Here is a 22943-nt window from a genome sequence, read left to right on the forward strand (position 1 = left end):
ATGACGCACACGTTCCCGGAGCCCATCAAGCTCCACGACGACGAGACGAGCTCGACGCAATCCGAGGCGTCCGACTCGGTGCCCAACACGTTCGAGGGCCCCGAGAAGAACCTCGAGATCGACTTCAAGCACGGCGTGGGCCACCCGCGCGGCTTCCGCGAAGTGGCCCGCGCCGACCTGGACGAGATGCTCGAGGCCGGCCAGTGCCAGATCCTCTCGCGCACGAGCAACGAGCACATCGACGCCTACGTGCTGTCCGAGAGCTCCTTGTTCGTGTACGCGCACAAGGTGGTGCTCAAGACGTGCGGCACCACGACGCTGCTCAAGTGTCTGCCCTTCATCAAGACCTTCTCGGAGCGACTGGGGCTTTCCATCGAGTGGGTCAACTACTCGCGCAAGAACTACACGTTCCCCGAGGAGCAAAAGTACCCGCACACGAGCTTCCAGACCGAGGTGGCGTTCCTGAGCTCCTACTTCCCCGATGGATCGGCGCATGTACTCGGACCGCTGAACCGCGACCACTGGTACATTTACGCGTGGGACGCCGACATCCACGGTGAGCCGGGCGCACTCACGCACAACTACGCCCTGGAGGAGCCTGGACAAAATGAGAGCACGCTGCACGTGCTCATGCAGGACATGCACCCGAGCGTGGCCAAGCAGTTCTTCAAGAACAACGACAGCACCTTGACGTCGCGTCGCATGACCATTGAGAGCGGCATCCGCGACTTGGTACCCGGTGCGGTGATCGACGACTTCGCCTTCGACCCGTGCGGGTACTCGATGAACGGCATCCTGTTCGACGCGTACTACACGATCCACATCACGCCCGAGAGCGACTGCAGCTACGTGAGCTTCGAGACCAACGCGCGTCTCCGCTCGTATCAGTCGCTGCTGAAGAATGTGCTGCGCTGCTTCCGCCCCGCCAAGTACTCGGTGAGCGTCTACACGGAGCGCAACGCGCTCGAGTCGTCCAAGAACAACATGTTCGCCGAGGACCTGGTCAAGATCGACGATGACCTGCTGTACAAGCGCAAGGGCGGACACACCCAGGCCACGTTCGAGGGAGACTACATGTGCCGCATGGCCAACTTCGCCCAGTCGGACAAGCCCGTGATCAGTCGCGCCGCGCAGAAGATCCGCTCTCCTTCTTTCGCTTAGGCGGAGGGAGCGACAGTCGATCTCGCCTGCCAAGGTGTAACGCCGCCATCTCGCTTTTCATTTCTTTTATCTGGCCATTCCACGCCTGGACCTCCGCTTCATACAGAAAACTCGACAAAACTACAGTAGTAAATAGCAAATATGAAGGAGGCTTTACGTTTGAAGTGGCGTTGGGCTCAGTTCGTCATGGGAGGTTGCACTTCTCATGCATGAGACGAGGCATGGCTACATTTTAATCGCGAGCCACTTCAACTTCAGATTAATGCGCTTGGTTGGGTTACGCTGATCCGACTAATACCTCCTCTCCGTCATACTCAGCATAGTCCTCCTTGTCTTCATCGTCGTCGTCCGTGTCCGTCTCCTCGTTGCCCTCCAGCACTGCTTCCTCACTGCTGAATACGGCCAGTTCTTCTCGCGACTCGAACTGCAACTGCAGCGACTGCTGGTTGATACTCACACGACGCAGGTGCTGCATGGCCGCCATGTAGTCTTCGATCGCGCCTTCGTCCGCTCTCTCGATGAATGTCTCTCGGAGCTCGTTCTCCAGTGCCGCCACATCAGCGACGTTCGACATTCCAGTCACCGGCCCGTCGAGGGAGAACCGCACAGCCGCCGAATAGCTTGCAGATGGTGGCGACTCGGAACTGTCCACGCCTGACTGCGTTTCAGTTTCATCAACGTCATCGCCAGTGGTTTCTCGACTGACAGGAGGCACCATGAAGAGCGTGCTGAGTCGTTGAGCGTTGCGAATAGCACGGACAGTTTTCTTAAACTGCTGCTCTTTGCGTCGTAACCCGGCGATCTGGTCGGCGTCCAGGTGCTGATAACGCGCAATCTCGCGCATTATTTGTCGATGGCAGAGCCACGCTGTTTTGGCATCCACACGACGATCCAGGAGCTGGTCCAGGAAAGCTACACGGAAAGTGAGTGACTTCGCGGTTGGAGCGTGCGTGATACTGGTTTGCAGCACTTGTGCCACAGCTTCGCGATCGTGAGTCCACGTTTCGCGCAGTAGCTCGAACTGGTACGCCTCCTCTTGTTCGTCCTGAAGCACGGCTTTCGTAGCACTATTAGATGGCTGGGGGGTGCCACCACTAGTAGCTGAGCCAGTTCCACCAACACTGGTACCAACTGCTGCCGCCGCAGCAGCGGCATTCTTGGCTCTCGCAATCCCCGTAGCAGCCGCACTAAGAGGCGCAGGACTTAGCACCCTCTCAAGCAGAATGACGTCAAGGAATCGATCAAAGGAAATGCGATGCGGCTTCGTGAAATCATGGGCTGCCTCAAATACTTTTTGCAGGAAGCGATCATCCACCGTGGGGGACAAGTGCGTGACCACGGATGCAAACTCGTCGAACTCGAGGCTACCGTCAGCATTGATATCACCTGCGAGATACACCGCTCCAAGTACTTTCTCGAGTAGGGATCGCTGTGCCTCGAACTCTTCCACGCAAAGTATCAGCAGATCGCTTTCCCGCACAAACTCTTCGTCTCGAGGCCAAGCCTTTGCACGGATACGCTCCGCTAGCGCATCCATCCCTCGAGCATATACGCCAAATCTTTCTCGTAGCGCTTCTTGCACCGTGGATATAGCAAACGTAATGCGAACCTTGAACTGTCGTTTAGGTATTTCGACGCGATGCTTGGACCCGCCCAAAAATGTTCCGAGAGACCATCGGCTCACCAATCCCTATGAAGCAAGTTATGATGGATTAGAGTTGCTAGCCCCACCACGCCCATATCACCACCACCGTACCAAAACAAACTTGTGTTCGTGGAAGCCTAGTGGACTGTAAAGAAAACATCGACATGAACGGCAGCAAAAGCGAGTCAATACTGTCAAGGAGAACTCTCGTGGATACAATAACTCAGTCGCAGTACACCAAAATACAATGCAAACATGAAAAAGGTCATCAGTAAAGAGGATATCTGAATGCCCATGAACCGCAGACAACTGTACACATCCAAGTTCAGATTGCACAGCAATCGAGTTAGCCTCGGAAAACAAGACTACCAGCAACAAACGCAAACGTACAGTTGGCACTGGAAAACTTTCTTCTCGTGCTTGCGCAGTGACTGGATGAGCTTCAGTAGGTGGCGCTGGGCAAGCGTCTTTAGCCCATACTTGCGGATATGCCAGTCGTAAATGAACTCGCTGAACTCCATCCGCCGGTTGCCATATTGCAGTGTTGAGACCATACCTTCGTAGTTGTCGCGATACAGCTAAACAGGCTCAGAGAGTTCCACATCAGAAACCATAGACAAGATAACATGTAAACCTGAACTGACCTGGTTTACAATGCGCAAAAGGATATCCGCGCTGAACAGCTTGACGCCACGCAGAGCTGCTGCATTCTTGATGTTTGCTGGGATATCGCCCTTGGGTGACCGGATACTCGGGGCATCGACTTCATTTGGCGAATTCGTAGCTCCTCCACCTTGCATCTGTGACTGCAGTTGATCTAGGGCTTGAGATGATTTATCCGACACACGTCGAAGGTTCTTCACAATTCTCATCACTTCTTCGTCTTCCATTGCTGCTTCGTCACCGTCCTCGTTATCATTATCACCATTGCTGTTGATTTGTGCTTCAGCCGCAGCAGCTCTCACCCGCATCATCTTGGCCTCAATTGCTGTTGCTATGAGCTGCGAGACATTATCAAGGTCACTGGAACGTGCTAGCGATTGAACTGCAAGAAGGATCGGCAATTCTCGGTCGGCTGCCAGTGTGAGGCGACGTTTGCCACTACCGCCACCTTTTAAGGCTGCAGGGGCTTCAGCAAGCGCTCCAGCACTTTCAAGTTTGTCGGCAAGGTCCATGACAACCAAAACGTCGTCGCTTGCGCTCACGCTGCTCGGTGCAGAATCTTCGTTGTCTACAAGGGGTGCCAAGCTGCGGACAAACTTGCTGAACTTGACAAGCAACAGCCCCATGGCCTCGACGTCTTCACGAACACTATCTCGGACTGTAGTTAACATTCTGTCGGAGGCCGTCGGCAGAGGATCAAGAGTTTTCTCCTTCATGTTGCTTTCTTGCCACGAGCTAGCGAGATGCTGCGCTGTGCCGTAGCTGTTGACTAATTTTGACAGACCTCCACCTGTTGTGTCGACTCCAGCAGCACCCAAACTTGTATCAGTGAGCGCCGCAAAGAGCTTTGCCAACATGGGCATGCGCTGATAGGCGCCGGTAATGGTCTCCGTACTCATAGCGTGCACACGTACGTCGCCAAGCACCGCCAGCATGGACTGAAGCTGGTCGAGCTTCATGAGGAACTGCTGCTCGGCTGAGAGAGGAGTTCGCAAAGCCGACCGCGGATTCTGAACGGCGAACTGCTGTTGCTGGGATGGCAATGGTTGTACCGCAGCGGCTGGTATGGGGACGGGTAGCGTCACAAAGCGGCGATGGTAGCCGCTCTTGGAATCATGCGATCGGTGACCGTCGAGCGCTTCAAGTAGCTGCCAAACAGCGTCCATGACATGCGCATCTGGGCCGTCCTCCGTTTTGATAATCTCTGTTAGATTCTCATGAAGGCGATCCAGTAATGATACCGATTCACCGTCGCGAGGAGATTTGAGTGCTAGGCGACTGCGATCACTACGATGAAGTGAGCGTCGCCTGCTGCTTCGATTTTCCTCCTCAGCATGATCACTCGCGTCGGACAGAGAGAGACGCCCACGCTCACGTATCTTGAACTTCTTGGGGTCATTGCGAGAATCGCTATGAGAGGTTTTGAACTCGTCGTCGTTTTCGTCAGAGCTACCACCTTCAGTTCCGTTCAAATCAAAGGCTTCAGTGATGCCATTCAGATCCACGAATCGAGTTGAGCGGCGGACTCGTTTCCTGATGCCACGCTGCGATCCCCGCCAGACCATAGGTCTATCGAGATCGGTTGTTTCGACCTCGACTTCTGTCTTCTCCTTTGGACTTTCAGGCTCAGAAGGGGTAGATGTTGGCCTCTCGTCGCCCATGGCAGGTTCCAGCTGCAACTTTGCCTCTCCCAGCATTTTCTGGAATTGCGGCGATTGCTGAAGAGCCTCCCATATCTGGAGAAACGTTTGCGTAGTGCAATTGTCTAGGAAGACATGCAAAATGGCACTGGCGTCTTGTTCATTGGCTTGACTCGCGATTTGACAGAAGAATGCCAAGCGCTCCTCGTGAGGGAGTCCCCAAAAATCTAATAGGAGCATGACCGTATTGTCCTGCAGCAAGCCCACATCTCCCAGAATTCCAGCTACGACACCAGGACTGCGAGGTCTTCGGTGGGGTACTCGACGTCGCAACGCCTCCACCTCGTTCTCCAGTTGTTGGCAATACAGGTAGAATGGGAGGCGATCTTTAGATCGATCGTTTGAAGATGACCGACGTGCTGGCCGCGGGGACTGGTGCCCAAAATGCAAGCCAAAGCCAAGTCCAATGCTCGATTGCAAGTCACACGCTCCTTCGTCGTCGCTATCTTGGTATGTGTCGTTTGCATCACGTTTTGGACGTTTGAAGAGCAAAGCGAGAAGCAAGTCACGCAGCGCGTTCAGGGAATCGACGTAGCGTAAGAATGCCTTCGGGCTTCCAGCACCTCCAGCTTCACCTTCAGACACCGCAAGTGGAAGGTTGGAAAAGAAAGTCTCCAGCACATCCCACAGCATGTGTCCATCGTCTTCCTCAGCACTCGGAAGAGGTTCCTCGCCACCACTTTTGTTTTTTAGGATCCTCTGCCACTGCACAAAAAATTCCTTCATCACAGCGTCGCCACGGTCACTGGTCAGGAGTTCCAATAAGCGGCGATCGCGAGAAAGTATCACAGAACGTTGGCCCTCAACGTGCTGCAGGTGGTCTTGCTGGCTGACTTCAATTGCGTCCCGCAGAAGTTGATGAAACTGGAAGAGCTCGTGGCGGAAGTTCATGGCTACCTGGTCGCGCAGAGGAATGGCAATCGTGTACGGTGGCGAGGGCTCCATCCGCTGCAACTTGACCTGTCGAGGTGACATTCGCGAACGATGTGGGACCGGCATGTAGGGATAGCCTGCTGAGGCTCCAGGTGGTGGGGGTGCATGATTCATGTGCAGTGGTGGCGGCCCACGAGGGTGAAGTCGCAGCATCGATCCATTCCCAGCATTTGTTTTCCTTGGCGAAGACACTGAGGACATCACGGGCAGGCAGACACTAGCACACACCACCCGTCTGGTGCAGCGATGGAGAATTGGGCAACCTAGGTGCAGCAAAAATAAAATAGAGAGCAACCGAGAATAGCAAGACAACAAAAGCATGGGAAGCGCGAAGGTAGGGTGTCATCACTGCGCCACATGCAGTTCTTACCCCTCAATTAGCACCCGAAACGCCGGCGTTTCTTAGTCCTCGACTGCTTGTCAATTACAGCAGTTCACTCAACACTGGTACTCGTCCAAGCTACCTGGACACGTTGCACCGCAGCGTTGATGCCCCCCTTCCGCTTCTACCATATTTTTTATCAGGTTATGAGTCCACTGAAGCTGTTTTCATCACCTTTTCATCGCATCTAGAACATGTTGAAACCCGCACGGTCGTTTTTGCCGCGCGGCAACTCGATCTTCTCCTGGTTCTTCAAGATGATGTCGGAAATGACCGCGTACTGGTCACGCACGCCCTCGAGGGCGCGCACCAAGTTAAAGTACCACTTGACGTCGATCTCCACGACGGCCGCGACGGCGTCTTCGGCCGCCTGGCTGCCGGCGTTGCTCTGCTTGTCCACCTTGGCCGTGACGCTCTTCTCCTCGTCTCCATCCTTGCCGCCCTTGGAGGAGGTGGTAGTGGTCGTCGTGCTCGTCTCGGAGCTCGTCTTGGCGTTGAGCTTCTCGACGGCGGCCGCCCTGGACGAGCTGTAGTCAGCCAGTGAGTCCCACGTCTTCTGCCACTTGTCCAGCGCCTCCTTGAGCTGCACGAACGCGTACTTCTGCACCTCGACGCCGAAGTTGTTGCCGTCCTCGACCTTGGGCACCTGCAGCTGGATCCACAGCTGCAGCTGCTGGATGGCGCTCAGCAACCGCGCCACTTCGTCTGCCGCGACGCCCAGCAAGTTCTGAACGTTGCCATTGGAGCCCACGGAAGCGGACGCCGCCAGAACCGCTTGCGCGTACTTGGCGCGCACAGCGGAGGGAGCACGCTCGGCCGCGTGCTGCTGCACGAGCGCGTGCACCTGCGACACGCGCTGCGGCAGCTCCGCGAGCAGCGCGGCACCCGCGTCCGTCACTGACTTCTTGTACGCGTCCATGGTCAGTTCTTGCTAGTCGGTCACTTGTGCCCTTGAGATCTTTTTGGGTTGTGACGTGGAGCATGGTGAAGCGGCGCGAGACGCGCGATGATTGGATGAAATAAAGGACAATCATTCCACGTGCGTGTCGCAATGATTGCATCAACTGCAACATGCCTTAGCTTCTCGGTCGGTTGATCTAGGCCACTATTAGCCATTGAGCCGTATCCCTGGATGTTCGTCGTGTGCGTGCTCTTTCTCGCAGAGGTCTTTGCATGTACTGGGTCTTGGATCAGCGAAGTGAACTCGTTGATCTCGGGCAGCATGTGTTCCTGCACCGTAGTGGTGTTAGAGCGAGATAGGCGGCCTTGGTGGAAGGAAAACGACTTGGTGATCTCTGGCTTTGACTCCACTGGCAACTGGCACCAGTACCCGCCAGTGAAACAGAGACTTGCGCCGCCCGTGATGAAGTAATATTGACTGCGAATCAGCACCAATAAAACAATAGGATCTTACGATACGCTACGTGTGGTGCTGTCAGTCCACAGCAGGTGCCATATCCTCGTGCTCTCTCCACTTCTTCTCTATCTCTTTGCGCTTCCACTCCATGCACTCGCAAAACACCTTCTTGTTCTGTACGTAGACGGATGTTCGCATCTCCAAGCCATCATCCGACACAACAAAGCCTTTTTTCAAACGCAGCGAGAGAAGTCTTGCGAATCCAGTATTCCACCTATGGCATCGTAAATAATGTTAGAACAAGTAGTATTCAGCACGTGCTCAAAAGACTCGTACCTTGTATCTGTTGCCGATTACAAATCCTTCAGATGTGGACTCGACGGAAATTTTCATCGTCGGCACCGTATACGACCGAGCATCAAACCACTCGTGCATTTCTGCAGAAAGAGCAAGACGATTGCTTGGGTCGTTGTCATACTTCTTGTAGCTTGGATATTTCAGGCAATGCTCTCTGGACATCACATGGCAGCTCTGTGCCTTCCCCACCGACCCGAACCACTCTTCACTCTCGATACGCTGGTACTTGAATTCGTCAGTCGCCACGTCAACGATCGAGGTGGTAGTTGATAGAGACAACATCGAGGCCTGGGAGGATTCGATGTCATTTGGATCATAATCCCGACCGTAGATGCGCCGAAGTTGGCTCAACTCCAGAGAAATACTAATAGAGGCAACATTTGTTGAAACGGTGTGGCCGTTGAGTGCGGATGTTGACGTGATACTTTCGTCCTGTAATGCATTGTCAAACAGCAGAGCATTCTCTCCTGTCAAAAAGAGTTAGTCCAACCAAGTAACACAAGCTGCATCAACAGGATGAGTGAACTTACTGGTCTCGAACAGACTGGATGCGCAACGTTTTGCCTTCATACCAGAGTGCGTTATCCTTATCCTCGTCACGGCGCGCAGGATCGTAGTATCCAAGGTATGACCCCGCCAGTCGGTACAGCCTGCAGCGAATCCCTTTCATGTTCAGCGCGTTATCAACGGATCCAGTGACAAGCCACAATCCAGTTTGTGCGTGTTCTTGCTCCGGAACCACCAGCACGTGAACTTGGCCTTCACCCGGTTGAAAATTATCGCCAAAGTGCTTGGGGTTCTTGATCCACAGTGTGGGATCCATCAGCACGCAGCCTTGCGGGTGTCCACGTTCATCGAGCGCCACAGCTGCCGCGCCAGCCCCATCGAGCCACGCGCCGCGGCCTTCGTCTTTCTTCGCCAGGAAGAGCTGCAGGTCGGCGGCATCAATGTCCTTCAACTTGTTTGTCTTCTCCTTCTTGATCGCCTTCTTCAAGTCCCCCACCAATTGATCCGCGTCGATGTCCACAGGAAATGCGCTTCCCGCCACACCAACGATCGCACAGAAGAGCTTTACCATCTTTCCCCGACCCGGCAGACTCCGAATTGAGGAAGAAGGGAGGGGGCGTATTTAAGCTGAACTGAAGGCGTGTCACTCAACCAATGGTTTGAGTGCTGCCGGTACATACACTTCCGTCACCTTTCGAGCGTACGATCTTGGCGCGCCAGTGAAGGCCTTTTTTGCCCGTTAAATCGGTGCTGCTGTCGGACACGCAGTTCTCTAGTAGCACGGCGGGGCCCGCGCATCGGTCAGACCAGGTAACTTCCAATGTCGAGTACTACCTCGCTTCGGCTGCCTTCACGAAAGCTGTCCGAGCGCATTGCGGCTTTTGGAAGTTGCTGTGCATATCCTTCGTGTGTATTAATACATGGTTTGCATCAAGTGCATGTCCGATTGTGAGTATCTCTCAAAAAGAGTCGGGAGCCGTGCGGAGCCGGATCCGGACGATGCCATGATGTTCGCTGTCATCGCCCAGACGCGGGGAGGTGATTGTACTCGTTCTTGCTCTCCCGGGGGTGTACATTTTCGATTCTTCCTCGTCGCCGTCCTCCTCTCTCAAGTAGCACATCGTTGCGTCTTCGTCTTCGTCCTGCTCTCCCGATGGGTACTTTGTTTCTTCCTCGTCCTCCCCCAAGTACATGAAGCGAGCAGTAGGTAAATTACGGTAAGGAAAAAAACTGCCGGCGTAATGTTCTAAGTATTACTACTGATGGATGTAAGTTGTTTATTTCCATGATAATAATTGAGTACGCGGAGCTTCCTACACTAACGCCACTGGACATGGGAACAACGATCAAGTTGCAGCAGCCACTTCGGCTTCCTGCTCGGCAGCGGCGAGGCGGCTCTCCGGGGTCGACATGTGCGATCCCGCGACTGCATTCAGCTCGGCGCTGTCAATCGGTTCCTTGAGCCCGAGGGCCTGGCGCGCTTCGGCCATGAGAAACACACTGCCGCATACGACGACCACTTCGTCGTCGGACGAGGCGCGAGACGCGGCCAAGGCGGCGTCGACGCCCTCCTTGATGTTTGAGATGCTGTCGTACGCGCGCTCCTCCTGGCCGTGAACACTGGCATTTGCTAAAGCCAGATTGATCTCTTCCAGTGAGGCTCCGCGTGGGTGGTTGGCCTTCACTAAGTGGATGCGCTCCTGCAGCTCCTCGTCGCTCTCACCCGGGTGGCTCTCGTGGACCACGTCCGCGATCTTGTCCAGGACTTTGTTAATGGCCTTGTCGGCGGAGAAGCCGCACACGAACCGGAACGTCTTGTCTGGGAACTGCTTGTGCAACAATCCTACCAGCCTGTCGATAGCCTGCGGGTTGTGCGCCACGTCCAGGACCACTGTGACCTTGCGCTCCTTCGAGTTCGGACGCATCACGTGCAGCACCTGGAATCGACATGGAGGGCGCGACTCAAGTGCCGCATTCACGCGCTCACTCGTCAAATCGACACACAGCTGCTTAGGCACACGGACATCGCCAGTCTGCAAGGCGTGCAGTGCATTGAGCTGCACGCAGGCCTCGCGGGCGATGGCCGCGTTCTCGGCGTTGTAATCTTCTTCAAAATCCGCGTGCAGCGGCACTCTCACGAGCGGTGCGTTATTCCGCGCCGCAAACTCCATCATCACATTCACCGGCGTGTTGGGTCCCACCACGACCGGCACATTCGGCTTGATGATCCCAGCCTTCTCCCGTGCGATAGCGTCGCGCGTGTTGCCCAGAATGCGCATGTGGTCCATGCCGATGGACGTGATCACGGACAGCGCCGGTGTGACAATGTTCGTCGAGTCCAGTCGACCTCCGAGCCCCGTCTCCAGTACCACGCAGTCCACGCCCTGCTTGGCGAAGTGCATGAAGGCCAGCATCGTGGTGATCTCGAAGAACGTCGCGGGGATCCGTAGCTGCGCGCTGATGTTGAAGATCTCGGACAGCGCCTCGCACACCTCGCTTTCCGTTATGAGCCTGTTGTTGACCTGCACGCGCTCGCGGAAACACGCGACGTGCGGGGACACAAACAGCCCCGTCTTGTACCCCGAGCGCTCGAGCGCCTTGGCCACTTTAAAGGCCACCGAGCCCTTACCATTTGTGCCAGCCACGTGGACGATCTCGAACTGCGAGGCCGGGTCTCCGAAGGCCGCGTTGAGCTTCTGCATGTTTTCGAGGCCCAGCTTGACGGCCGAGAAGCGGTTCACCTGGTACAGACGCTGCAGCAGCTCCGCATAGTGCGCGGCGGTGGCGGCCGCCTTCATCTCGTGCTTGGCGTCTCCGTTGCGCGCCGGCCGCTGGGACATGAAGCGCGCGCTGTCCAGCAGCAGCGAGTTGGCGCCCGCGGGCGTGGCCAGCACACCGGCCGACGCCATGGTCAGCGGCTCGGAGCGCGCGAAGGCAGCGGGCGCCGGCGCCTGGCGGAACTGTGCGCGGGACAGCGCCGTGTACGAGCGCAGCAGTTGCCAGCGCGCGGCTTCGGAGCTCCGTCTGCGCAGCGCCATCTTTTGGACCTGTGAGGTGGGGACGTGAGCCCTTCAGCGCTAAATGGTTAATGAGGACGGAGGTGCAACCCTCGTCCCCGTTCACGCCGGTTTCGACGTGACTTGGGAAATGTAAGACGGGGAAGGGCAAGTAAACGGCGGGATTGGATGCTGGGCGAGGGCACTAAATCGGGGGAAGTGACACCGACGAATTAGCAACTAAAATGGAGTCCATGGACCTGCAGCGTACGCGCGCGCGTAGAGCTCGTCTCCGGATGCAAATGAAGCTGACGAGATGTGTTTTGCATGCGGCGATCAGAGCTGCGCGACACGGGCGGCGCCGCTGTCGCGGATTTACTACTGCGCGCGGATAATTCGGAGGACCAGGAGTTGGAGGCGCTGGCGAGTGAAGCCTACGCGCGCTGCTGGGAGAAGTTGCACTGCGGCAGCTGGAAGCGCGTGCTGCCCGTGTGGCGCCAAGCCTTCGGTGTCGCCAGCGTGCTGCAGGCGCGCTGCTTGCTCGCGCGCCAGCAGTCTGTCGAATGCCTGCGCATGCTGGACATGGTGCGTTTTAATGCGGCTCGCGTGGTTTTATGCCAGGCTTTTAGCAATCTGCGACGTGTGCTAAAATCTGATTATACGTATGCGCAGTGTCTTATGATGGCAGGGCCACTGGCGCCGCGGGAGACCCACGCGCTCATCGCGAGCGTCGGGCAGCAGCAAGTGCAAGTGCCGGTACGTTGTGGTGCTAGTTGGACGGTCTTCATTGCGTTTTTTCGGTGGTCTGATGCTTAACGCGTTGCGTGTCATGCGATGGCGGCCGTTATTCAAGCGCTTCAAGGTGCGCTTCAAGCTGCTTGTCTGTGTATTGAAGTGGTGCTCATGATTGTTGTGTGTAGAAGCCTCGGCTGGAGCAACGCATAGGTGACGATGTGGACGAGCAGAAGCTGACGTTCCCCGTTCGGAGACTCGAGATGCCGACGCTCGAGGAGTTCCGACGCAATGTGATGCTGCAAAAGTGAGTATGTTACGGTGCTGTTGTTGACTGAAGGCTTGTTTTCTGACAATGGTTTTTGTGGTTAGTGAGCCGGTGGTTATTACAGGCGCGATGGAGTTCTGGCCGGCGCTCGGACATGCAGCGGGCCCCGATCGAGCGTGGAAGGACGTGCAGTACCTCCGTCGTGTGGCTGGGCAGCGAACGGTGCCTGTGGAGGTGTGGCTAGAGTTGATAGCAAGGCTTTGTGGCACAGGACTGATCTGTGTGCTTTGGCAGGTGGGCTCAAGCTACTTGGGAGACGACTGGGGACAAGAGCTCATGACTCTGAACGAGTTTCTGGATCAACATATCATCCCGCCTCTAATGCAAAGCAAGACCGATCCTGTCTCGCCGAAAACGCTGGGATACTTGGCGCAGCACCGACTTTTTGACCAGGTTTGTCAGTCTGTAATATTCAAGATGTTTGCGATAGTTACTGAAGCGTATTTGGTGTTCGGTGAATAGATCCCAGCGTTGGGACTCGACATCATTACTCCGGACTACTGCACCGTGCAGCGTATTGAAGACGCAGAGGATGAAGAGGACGAAGACATCACCGTCAACAGTTGGTTCGGTCCGGGTGGCACCGTATCGCCGCTGCATTTCGACCCGAAGGACAATGTGCTCTGCCAAGTCGTAGGCGCTAAATACCTCAGGCTGTACGCACCGGAAGAAAGCGAGAAGCTCTATCCAATTGAAGGCTTACTGTCGAATACCAGTCAAGTACAGGTGGAAGACCCGGACGACAAGCAGTTCCCCGAGTTCCGTCACGCGAAATACGTCGAGTGCGTCCTGCGCGAGGGCGAGATGCTGTACATCCCTCCCCAGTATTGGCACTACGTCAAGTCACTCTCCACCAGCTTTTCCGTGAGCTTCTGGTGGTCTTAGTCAATAGAGATCGAGTCCCCTACCGTCGACTGTTTGGTCAACGCGGCCGTTCAAGGATTGTGTCATATCTAGATACCGCGTTGAAGCGACGCCGAATAGCTAGGAGATAAAGCATGGTGGGGTTGTCCTTATCGCAAGCGGAGCTGCTGAAAGTGGGGCCTATAGCGAGCCACCACTCGCTGCGACTGCTGCCCGTCAGCAAGAAGAAGAAAAAGGTTTGCTCCCTCTTATGATCCCGTGTTCACCATGTCCAAGTAACCTTGGTGTTGTTGATGATGCACAGCAAAAATTCGTCATCGGAGACGAGTATGGCGTCGTGTCGAGCTACCAGATCAAAAAGGGGGAGCCGCAGAACGTGTACAAGTCGGTGACACTAGGTGGCCCCGTGGCCTGCGTCACAATGGGGACAAGCAAAGGCACCGAGGACAAGGCGTTCGTTGCTACCGGCCAACACGTGCACGGCATGAACAAGAAGGGCAGGGAGTTTTTCAAGTTCCAGAGCAACCTGGCCGAGCCGATGCGCAAAATTCACGCCTACGACAGCCAGCTCTGGACGACGACCGACTTCACCTTTAACCAGTACGACAATGGCGCCGACAAGCACTCGTACGTGAGTCCAGACCGCATCAACGATGCAGTTGTGATCCCTATCAACCACGAGCAGGACTTCTACGGAGTGCTTGGGTGTCAAGACCGCTACGTCCGTGTCGTGAAAGATTCCAAGACGGTGTCCAAGAAGGCCCTGGCAGCGCCAGTCACTGCACTGTGTCGTGTGCCAGCAGCGACGAGCAAAGGCGCAACCTCGTCGGGCCCAGCCCATATCCTCTATGGCACAGCCGCGGGCGGGATCGGACTCGTCAGCTACAACGGAGACAAGCTCAAGAACAAGTGGAAGACTTCGGAGGCTTCTTCGTCCTCCAGCAACAACGCGTCTGGGGCGAATGGGGATGGTGGTTTGCTACCGTCTACAGCCACTATCAACTCCATTGCGTGCTTTGATATCAACCGCGATGATCACCCAGAAATCCTTGTGGGTCGAGATGACGGCCGCGTCGAAGTGTATTCGTTTAACCCGAACTCGGGGGACGTTGTGAAGCTCTTTGAGCATGCAAACAGTGACAGTATTCGCTGCGTGCAGGGCGGAATTGTTGCCACGCCGGGGTTCGAGGAGCTTGTGGCCACCACCTTTTCTGGTCGTGTCCTCAGCTTTACCACTGAACCACTTGACCAGCCAGACGACGACGACAATTATGGCCGATCACGCGGAACAGTACAGCGTGAAACGCGCATTGTCAAGCTACGGAAGGAGGTGGCCGCTCTAGAAGACAAGATCGGGCGTTTGAGTTTGCAGCGCGGCTCTAAGGAAAAGGAGTATCTTCCGGTGGCTGAAGACTTGGTGGTGAACAGCAAGTTCCAGTTGAATGCTGCGCTGGGTGCCTATGACGTGTCACTTGAGATTCCGGTGAGCATCCAAATGATCGTGTTGCATTCAGCTGTGCCATTGGATTTACTCGAGAACGAAAGTAACTTGGCCATCGTGAGCAAGTCTCTGTGTGATCCTGCGAATGGAACACACTTCTTGGCCACGTACCGCTGTTTGGAGCCGACCCATCGACTCGAATTCCAGGTGCGTACCATCGAAGGCCAGTTTGGCCATGTGGAGGCAACGGTTGTAGCAAACACGCAGCCTCGATCGGCACAAACTATCAAGTTTTACGTCAAGCCACTGTCGCTACACCACCGCGTGAATGAACTCACAGAGGCGGAAGAAGCGGAACTACAAAAGCCGTGTAGCACGCTGCAGCTCAGCGGTGATTTCTCGCTTGTGCAAATCCACGACTGGGTATCGATGTGTCTTCCTGAAGTTCCTGGCCGCCTACAGAGTGAGGACGTGACACTGCGCTATCGAAACACGTTTCTGGGGAGCCTTCTGGTGTGCCGCTACGGTAAGGGGGAGGCCAGCTTCTCGACACCCTCCGTTTCAGTAATCGCCATATTAAAGGAAATCATCACCAAGGAAGCCACAGCTCGCAAAGCTACGCTCAATATCTCGCTGGATATTAAGAAGGAGAGTGTGCCAGTCATGCTGGGCTACTTGCGTCCTCTACTGGATGCCAAACACGCATTGGCGTCTCAAGTGAAGCTCATCGACGGCCTCAAGGAGCTCCAGCTGCACGAGGAGGATTACGCGGCCTGGATGGCGCCGGAGTACCAGCACATCCTCGACAACTCGGAGAAAATCCTGGCGGAGTTCAAGCTCAGCCCGAAGGCGCTCAACTACCTCGCCGGCATCCTCACTGATCTCTATGTAGACCTCTGCAAGTTTCGCGGTACCAGCGCAAAGCAGAATCTACCGCGGCTCTACCAGCTCATTGAGCACTACCACTTCGACACGCTCGTCGAGTTCTACATGCGCGAGTAGCAGGTGGCGAAGAAGGAGGAAGGAATACGCTTAACGATGACAAATACACTGACGTTGAAGTGTCCATTCATGTGACGAGGCGGACCATAACCAACGGCACTCGGCGTAATCGCTGTGTATACGCCTGGCTGAAAAGATGACTCGCCGTGACAGGAATGTATCCATGTCGTGCCGCTATGCATACGCCTTACTAAAAAGATGACTCGCGAGAATTGTGCAAAATCTACGAGCTCTCGTGACGGCACTTTGCAATTTGCCTCTTCACAAGCAACCGCCTCCCCCGCTTCTCACCAGCTCCTCCCGAACCACTCGCAACACGATGACGGGAAAACCATCAACGCCAGGCCGTCAGACATCCGTGGTGGAGGGTTCGCCCTCGATGCCTCAGGTGGAAATCTGCTTCAAGAACCTCTCTGTTTCAGCCGAAGTTGTTCGCGTGGAAGAGCATATCGACGACAAGAAGGAACTGCCGACTGTGTTCAACACGCTCCGGGGATCAATGAGCGTGGGGCTGCTACCCTCCAAGAAGTGTGTGGAGATCAAGTCACTTCTCCGTAACGTGAGTGGATGCATCAAGCCGGGGTCATTCACATTGGTGCTCGGCCGACCAGGATCGGGAAAGTCCACTCTGCTCAAGGCCTTGGCGGGCCAGCTCCCATTGAGTGGGGGCAGCCGTGTACAAGTTGATGGTGACATCACTTACAACGGTGCTCAGCAGAAAGACATGCCGGAAAGCTTGCCTCACTTCGTCGGGTACACTGGCCAAGATGACGATCATTTCGCGACTCTGAGTGTCAAAGAAACCTTGCAATTCGCCTTCGAGTTCGCTGGCGGCGCCAACAAAGTTGCTGGAACCCCGATCCAGACAACACCAGAGCAAGTTACCAAATGGTTGGGTCTCGAGCACTGCCAAGACACGATTCTTGGCGATGCGACGTCTCTGCGTGGTGTGTCTGGGGGCGAGCGCAAGCGCGTCACGCTTGGAGAAGGAATCATTGGTGGCCAAAGTGTGCTGCTCCTGGATGAAATCAGTACGGGACTCGATGCCGCAGCTACACTGGACATCATCTCACTGCTAAAGCATACGTTTGTGCAAGAACAACAGCGCGCGGTTGTAGTCTCGCTCCTCCAGCCAGCTCCCGAGGTGTTTGCTCTTTTTGATGAGGTGCTGCTGCTTCATTCGGGTGAAGTGCTGTACTATGGACCACGCGCTGAAGTTTGCCAGCATTTTGACGCGATCGGACTGCACTGCTCACCAGGCCGTGCCATTGCGGATTTCTTGCTCGACATCGGCACAAGTCAACAACTTCGGTACGAAACGATTGCAGATGAAATCTCTGCGGCGAGAGCTGGCTCTGCTTCGGATGCTCAGCCGCGACTGGCACAAGAGCTTAGCGACCACTTTCAACGATCAGCGGCTCACCACCGCGTGATGAAATACTTGGACAAGCGAATGAGCTCTCCACCAAGTGAATCTGACATCACGAAGAGTCTTGAGCTCACACACCCGATTCCAGAATTCCCCCAGAGCTTCTGGTCCAACACAATGTCACTGACGCGTCGCCAATTGCTTCTTGTCACGCGTAATACTGCCTTCCTGCGTGCGCGTGGAGTCATGTCCATCTTCATGGGACTCATCTACGGAAGCACATTTTTTCAAGCGAGCCCCACAAACATACAGATTATCCTGGGGCTGTGCTTCCAGGCGGTGCTTTTCTTGATGCTCGGACAAACAGCCCAAATTGCCAGCTTCGTCGACGCACGGGTCGTGCTGGCAAAACAACGCCGCGCCCATTTGACAAGCTCGGCGAGTTATGTGGTTGCGTGCTGCGCGGGACAACTACCTGCAGCTCTGGCAGAGACTGTGGTTTTTGGATCCATCACCTACTGGATGAGTGGCCTTGATTTCGATGCGTCCTCATCATTTACACTTGCGACCCGATTCCTGGTGTTTGAAGGCGTACTCTTCTTGACCCTGCTCGGATCTATCGCCTGGTTCTTCGTCGTGGCAGCCATCTCACCTGACCGCAACGTGGCTTTCCCCGTGGCAATGGCCTCTATCATCGTTTTCATCGTTTTTGCTGGCTTCGTCGTGCCCAAGAACCAATTTCCTGACTGGTTGATTTGGGGTTACTGGCTCGACCCGTTGGCTTGGTCTCTGCGTGCGCTTGCTGTAAACGCATATCGGTCGGAGTCGCTGGACAAGTGCGAATACGGTGCAGTGAATTACTGCCAGCTCGCTGACGAAAATATGACCGCAGGGGAATACTACCTGTCACGCTTTGATGTTCCGTCGGCACAAGTGTGGGTTCCATGTGCAGCAGCATTTCTTCTGCTCTCCTATGCTGTCTTCATGGTTCTCGCTTGGTTCATGCTTGAGCGTATGTGCCGACACCACGCTGAAAGTCCGACCGTCCACTTAACTCGGTCTTCTCAGACTTCCACCGAATTATCCGAAGGAGACTACAAACTAGTCGCTACTCCTCGATCAGGCTGCGGTTTACAAGATGAGCTTTGCAGGGTACCGGTGAGGGATGCAGCTGTACTCCCGGTCACGCTGGCGTTTGAAGATTTATGGTACTCTGTCTCGGCTGGTGACGGATCGCGAGACCTTCTGAAAGGCGTCAACGGCTACGCGCTACCTGGTACGATGACTGCCCTCATGGGTTCTTCTGGAGCTGGAAAGACAACACTACTTGACGTGTTGGCAGGACGCAAGAACAGCGGATCGGTTCGTGGGCAGATTCTCTTGAATGGCCGGGCAGCTTCAGAATTGACGACACGACGGAGCACAGGCTACTGTGAGCAGGTTGATGTGCACTCCGACGCATCAACTATTCGCGAGGCACTCATATTCAGTGCTTTCCTGAGGCAGGAGAGCACAGTGTCGGATCACGAAAAGCGTGCTACCGTGGAAGAATGCCTTGAGCTGTTGGAGCTGCGCGAAATCGCTGATCAAATGATTCGCGGTCGCTCTCACGAGCAGCTCAAACGGGTGAGCATTGGTGTGGAACTGGCGGCGCGTAGTAGTGTGCTCTTCCTGGACGAGCCGACCAGTGGACTGGATGCACAGGCTGCTGCTATCGTCATGCGGACGATACGCAGAGTTGCTGACGAAAGCCGATGCACAGTCGTGTGCACAATTCACCAGCCATCCGCGAGTCTCTTTGAGCTCTTCGACATGTTGCTGCTACTACAGCTCGGAGGTGAAGTCGTATACTTCGGTGATAGCAGAGTCGACGCCCTCCAGGCATACTTTGAAGCACTGCCGGGTGCGCGATCTCTTCCTCACGGCTACAACCCAGCCACCTGGATCCTTGAGTGCGTTGGCGCAGGCGTCACACAAGCGACCAACGATACTCCCGCGTTCGCACAGATATTCCAGGCCAGCGCTCAGCATGCGATGATGATGGAAACCCTCAGTTGCCAGCAGCAAAGTTGCGCCGAAATGGTGGAGTTGAACTTCTCCACGAAGAGAGCTGCAAGTTCCTGGGTGCAAATGCGGCTGCTGATTGCACGCTTTCAAACGCTTTACTGGCGCACTCCAAGTTACTCGCTCAGTCGATTGATCTTGGCACTGGGCCTGGGGCTCATTATCGGAGCCTTGTTTTCAGGGGCCGATTATTCAACGTACCAAGGCATCAACGCCGGTATCGGAGGAGTGTTCCTCTCTCTCAACTTCAGCGGCATCGTAGCGATCAACAGCGTGCTGCCTCTAGCTGTCCAAGACCGAGCAGCTTTCTACCGCGAGCGGTCTGCACAGAGTTACAACGCGCTCTGGTACTTCCTTGGCGCCACACTGGCCGAGATCCCGTACGTCATCGTCAGCAGCTTTCTCTTCACGGTGCTGAGCTTCACGATTATGGGATTCACGGATGGCGGAGACGCCAATTGGGGAGTGTCCACCATCGCTCTGTACTGGCTCGTGATGACGCTGTTTACTCTGCAGCAAGTGTATCTGGGGCAGTTCCTGGCGTACGCACTCCCTGGTGTTGAACTCGCTTCGCTGGCTGGCACGTTATTCAGCAGCATCTTGCTTCTGTTTTCGGGCTTCAATCCGCCAAGCAGCTCCATCCCTCGAGGCTACCGCTGGCTTCACGTTCTGGCACCACAGCGCTACACACTCGCAGCGCTTGTCGCTCTGGTCTTCGGTGACTGCGATTCAGGTGGAGACAGCAGCTTTGGGTGCCAGCAACTGCAAGACACTCCACTGGAGCTGGAGGGGCTGAGTGTGAAGCAGTACGTCGAGTCCGTCTTCGAGATGAAGCACGACGACATCGCGCGCAACATTGCAGTCACTGCGGCGTTTGCTGTCGGGTTTCAGCTGCTGGGGCTTGTGTCGTTGCGACTGGTCTCGCATCAAAGGAAGTAGTGAAAGTAGTGAGGACTCGCTGGTAAACTGAAAAAGGCAACTACAACTTGACCATCACTCCGGAAATGAACGGGTTAGGGATGCAGTAGCCCAAAACAAAGCGGAACGTGCGGTGGGCGATCGGCCCTGCGGCATCATGCAGACTGCATGAGTAGGAATCGTGGACGTACCTTAATGGACTCCGTTGTCCGATGTGCGGAGCTTCTCTCTCCCCCTTCCCCTCGCAGCTTCAATCTCGCCCCAAAATACTCATTATCACGGGGCGCATCCCTAGCAGGGTAAAGAGGTCGGAGCAGATTACCAGTCGCCTACTTTTGAATAGTTTCGCTTCAGGACAGCATTTGCAGCGCGCGCACTTCATGTTGAGACGAAACTTTGACGGCACAACGTGGAATATGCTTGGAAAAATTCTTTCAAAAATAAATTGTCGCACAGTCCCTCACCACAACGTTTTGCTCGAGCATCTATATACATGGCAGCTGTGCGCATTCAGACGGGAATTCTGATTATAATAAGCGAGGATCTCAGGCTGAAACCCCACGTATGTCGCTCTAAAGAAAACAGACGCAAAAATAATCCAAGCAAAAGCTGCTTTGTGCCGCAGTGAATGCGAGGGCGGGTTGTGGAAAGCCGAAGCAGCATACACAGCATCACATTTGGGAGGGTCTCTACTTACTTTGGGCGCCGTATATTCGCTAATTTGGGCGAATCGAGCGAGAGACCGTCGAGCTGGACTTCTAAAAGACATATACCGGTTGCTATTGACGTCTCCCGGTCCCCGTTGATATGGGTTTGGGTCGAAACCATCCCATTCCCCAACATCCGGCGGCCTGCGAGCAAGCGAGAAGCCCCAGCGCCCCCCTCCTCTTCAGTAGCCATGGAGACGCGGTCGTCTCCGTCCATGCACGAGCTGCGCAGCGTGGCCGTCGAGCGCGGCCTCAAGTACTTCCTGCACCTGTCAAAGCCCGAGCTCTTCTCGCTGCTGCAGCGCAAAGAAGGCGGCGGCAGACCTCAGCCAGCGAGCGCCAAGGAGGACGCCGTGCGCCGCGTCGAGGACGCTCCCACGCGGGCCAGCGAGCGCCTGTACAAGAACAAGCGCAAGACCCGCGAGAACGACCGGGCGGACGCGCCGCGCGACAAGAAGAAGGCCAAAGTGGTCGTCAACACGCTGGACCCCATCATGTTCACGGAGCTGGGCCCGCACACGGTGCGTGCAGGCGAAGAAGCTTTTGGGGGAGGAGATATACTGACTTGATGTTGTGATGCTGGTGCAGTTTGAGTTTACACGGACGAACGGATCTGTGTGCGTGTACAACGTGGAGGCGCTGGTCCAGTACATCCTCGCGACCGGAGACTTCTCCGAGCCGGAGACGCGGATCCCGTTCTCGGACGAGGACCTACGCCGCATTGATGTTGAGGTATCTCGTGTGTCCTGTGCTCCTCTGGTCAGATGATGAAGAGGATTAAAAATCATCTTGATCTCTTGCCAGGCGAGCAAGGCGAAACTGGTGGAGAAAAGCGTCGCGGACGCCAAGAAGAACAAGCACAAGTTTGAAGAGCAGAAGGTGAAACGGGACGGCATCTTGGGTACGCTGCTGGCCTGCTGAAATGGTGTAGGATGGCATGTTGACGATTCTGGCTTTGCGTCTGCTTGTTTGTAGGACTCGAGCGATGCGCATCCGAGTACGTGAACCGAATGCTGGAGATCGTGGAGAGTGACGACCCCGAAGAGGGAGAGATGCTGCTCATCATGAGTGTGTTCCCATCGTTCTCGGACATTTTTGAGCAAATCCGTAGGAGCGACTCTGAGTACGCCAAGCACAGCATGGGCCACTTCATCCAGTACATGAAGGGCCCCAAGAACCGCCCGACGGTCGACCACAGCGGCCTACTGCCAGTCATTTTGGGCTTCTTAGAGGACGTCGCCAAGGGCAAGCAAGGCGCGAGCGCCTTTGGGTTTTAAAACTGCAGCGTCTTGTCGCCCGCGTTTACATCACCGCCCATGGTTTCCCGGGTCCGTTGCAGTTGTCGTCCCATGTAGTATTAGTCATGCGTGAGTAGGGTAGCCGTAGGTTGGTAAGTATGCGAGCAAACTAGCAGTAGGTAAGAAGGAAATAGCTTCATGGTCTCGAAATCTCGCCGTCGGCAAATCTCCCCGTCTATTCTCGCACGTTCTCAGAATCGCCGTCACGCCGCCCACCCGTCGCCACGCCACCTCGAGAAAAGCTCCATCCATATCCAAATGATCCGCTACATATCCACCAACTTACCGGTAGTTGTCAGCCAAGAGCCAAAGCAAAAGTGCCTCCAAGCTGGACGATCGTCATGTCGTGGCAACTTCAACTTGATATGTACGACACACCAATATGGTGTTCCATACATATAAAGAGGTTGAAGCGCGCCATAAACCTCCACTCTCGAAACCGCCGGCAAGAGCCCGCGTCACGTCGGAGGAGCGCAGCGGCGGCTGCAGCAGGCCACAGACAGGTTCCCAGACAGACAG

At 55.4% G+C, this 22943-nt stretch overlaps 8 protein-coding genes across 8 annotated transcripts; 4 read left to right on the top strand and 4 right to left on the bottom strand.

Annotated features, from left to right (window-relative positions):
- KRP23_8200 (S-adenosylmethionine decarboxylase proenzyme) lies at positions 1 to 1161 on the top strand (the record flags this gene model as incomplete). Its single annotated transcript, XM_067893612.1, has 1 exon — positions 1 to 1161. The coding sequence occupies one exon, from the start codon at positions 1 to 3 to the stop codon at positions 1159 to 1161; it is 1161 nt and encodes a 386-aa protein (XP_067743125.1).
- A 277-nt stretch (positions 1162 to 1438) lies between these two features.
- Positions 1439 to 6144, bottom strand: KRP23_8201 (uncharacterized protein; the record flags this gene model as incomplete). The annotated part of the gene is made up of 4 exons (XM_067893613.1): positions 1439 to 2851; positions 2918 to 2951; positions 3197 to 3384; positions 3451 to 6144. The coding sequence occupies 4 exons, from the start codon at positions 6142 to 6144 to the stop codon at positions 1439 to 1441; spliced, it is 4329 nt and encodes a 1442-aa protein (XP_067743126.1).
- A 527-nt stretch (positions 6145 to 6671) lies between these two features.
- KRP23_8202 (Proteasome activator complex subunit 3) lies at positions 6672 to 7403 on the bottom strand (the record flags this gene model as incomplete). The annotated part of the gene is made up of 1 exon (XM_067893614.1): positions 6672 to 7403. The coding sequence occupies one exon, from the start codon at positions 7401 to 7403 to the stop codon at positions 6672 to 6674; it is 732 nt and encodes a 243-aa protein (XP_067743127.1).
- Positions 7404 to 8724: 1321 nt separating this feature from the next.
- KRP23_8203 (Crinkler effector protein 4) lies at positions 8725 to 9276 on the bottom strand (the record flags this gene model as incomplete). The annotated part of the gene is made up of 1 exon (XM_067895785.1): positions 8725 to 9276. One exon carries the CDS (start codon positions 9274 to 9276, stop codon positions 8725 to 8727), a length of 552 nt encoding a protein of 183 aa, XP_067743128.1.
- A 775-nt stretch (positions 9277 to 10051) lies between these two features.
- Positions 10052 to 11743, bottom strand: KRP23_8204 (Dihydrofolate synthase/folylpolyglutamate synthase; the record flags this gene model as incomplete). Its single annotated transcript, XM_067893615.1, has 1 exon — positions 10052 to 11743. One exon carries the CDS (start codon positions 11741 to 11743, stop codon positions 10052 to 10054), a length of 1692 nt encoding a protein of 563 aa, XP_067743129.1.
- A 203-nt stretch (positions 11744 to 11946) lies between these two features.
- On the top strand, positions 11947 to 13646 carry KRP23_8205 (Lysine-specific demethylase 8; the record flags this gene model as incomplete). The annotated part of the gene is made up of 8 exons (XM_067893616.1): positions 11947 to 11968; positions 12042 to 12286; positions 12374 to 12457; positions 12555 to 12563; positions 12622 to 12740; positions 12806 to 12935; positions 12996 to 13154; positions 13224 to 13646. The coding sequence occupies 8 exons, from the start codon at positions 11947 to 11949 to the stop codon at positions 13644 to 13646; spliced, it is 1191 nt and encodes a 396-aa protein (XP_067743130.1).
- A 113-nt stretch (positions 13647 to 13759) lies between these two features.
- Positions 13760 to 16068, top strand: KRP23_8206 (Bardet-Biedl syndrome 7 protein; the record flags this gene model as incomplete). Its single annotated transcript, XM_067893617.1, has 2 exons — positions 13760 to 13861; positions 13930 to 16068. The coding sequence occupies 2 exons, from the start codon at positions 13760 to 13762 to the stop codon at positions 16066 to 16068; spliced, it is 2241 nt and encodes a 746-aa protein (XP_067743131.1).
- A 5249-nt stretch (positions 16069 to 21317) lies between these two features.
- KRP23_8207 (uncharacterized protein) lies at positions 21318 to 22403 on the top strand (the record flags this gene model as incomplete). Its single annotated transcript, XM_067893618.1, has 4 exons — positions 21318 to 21647; positions 21715 to 21858; positions 21931 to 22027; positions 22102 to 22403. 4 exons carry the CDS (start codon positions 21318 to 21320, stop codon positions 22401 to 22403), a joined length of 873 nt encoding a protein of 290 aa, XP_067743132.1.
- Between the last annotated feature and the right edge of the window lie 540 nt (positions 22404 to 22943).

The sequence above is a fragment of the Phytophthora ramorum genome (genome assembly GCF_020800215.1).
Source record: "Phytophthora ramorum isolate Pr-102 chromosome Unknown Phyram_PR-102_s0007, whole genome shotgun sequence".
Taxonomy (NCBI): Eukaryota; Oomycota; class Peronosporomycetes; order Peronosporales; family Peronosporaceae; genus Phytophthora; species Phytophthora ramorum.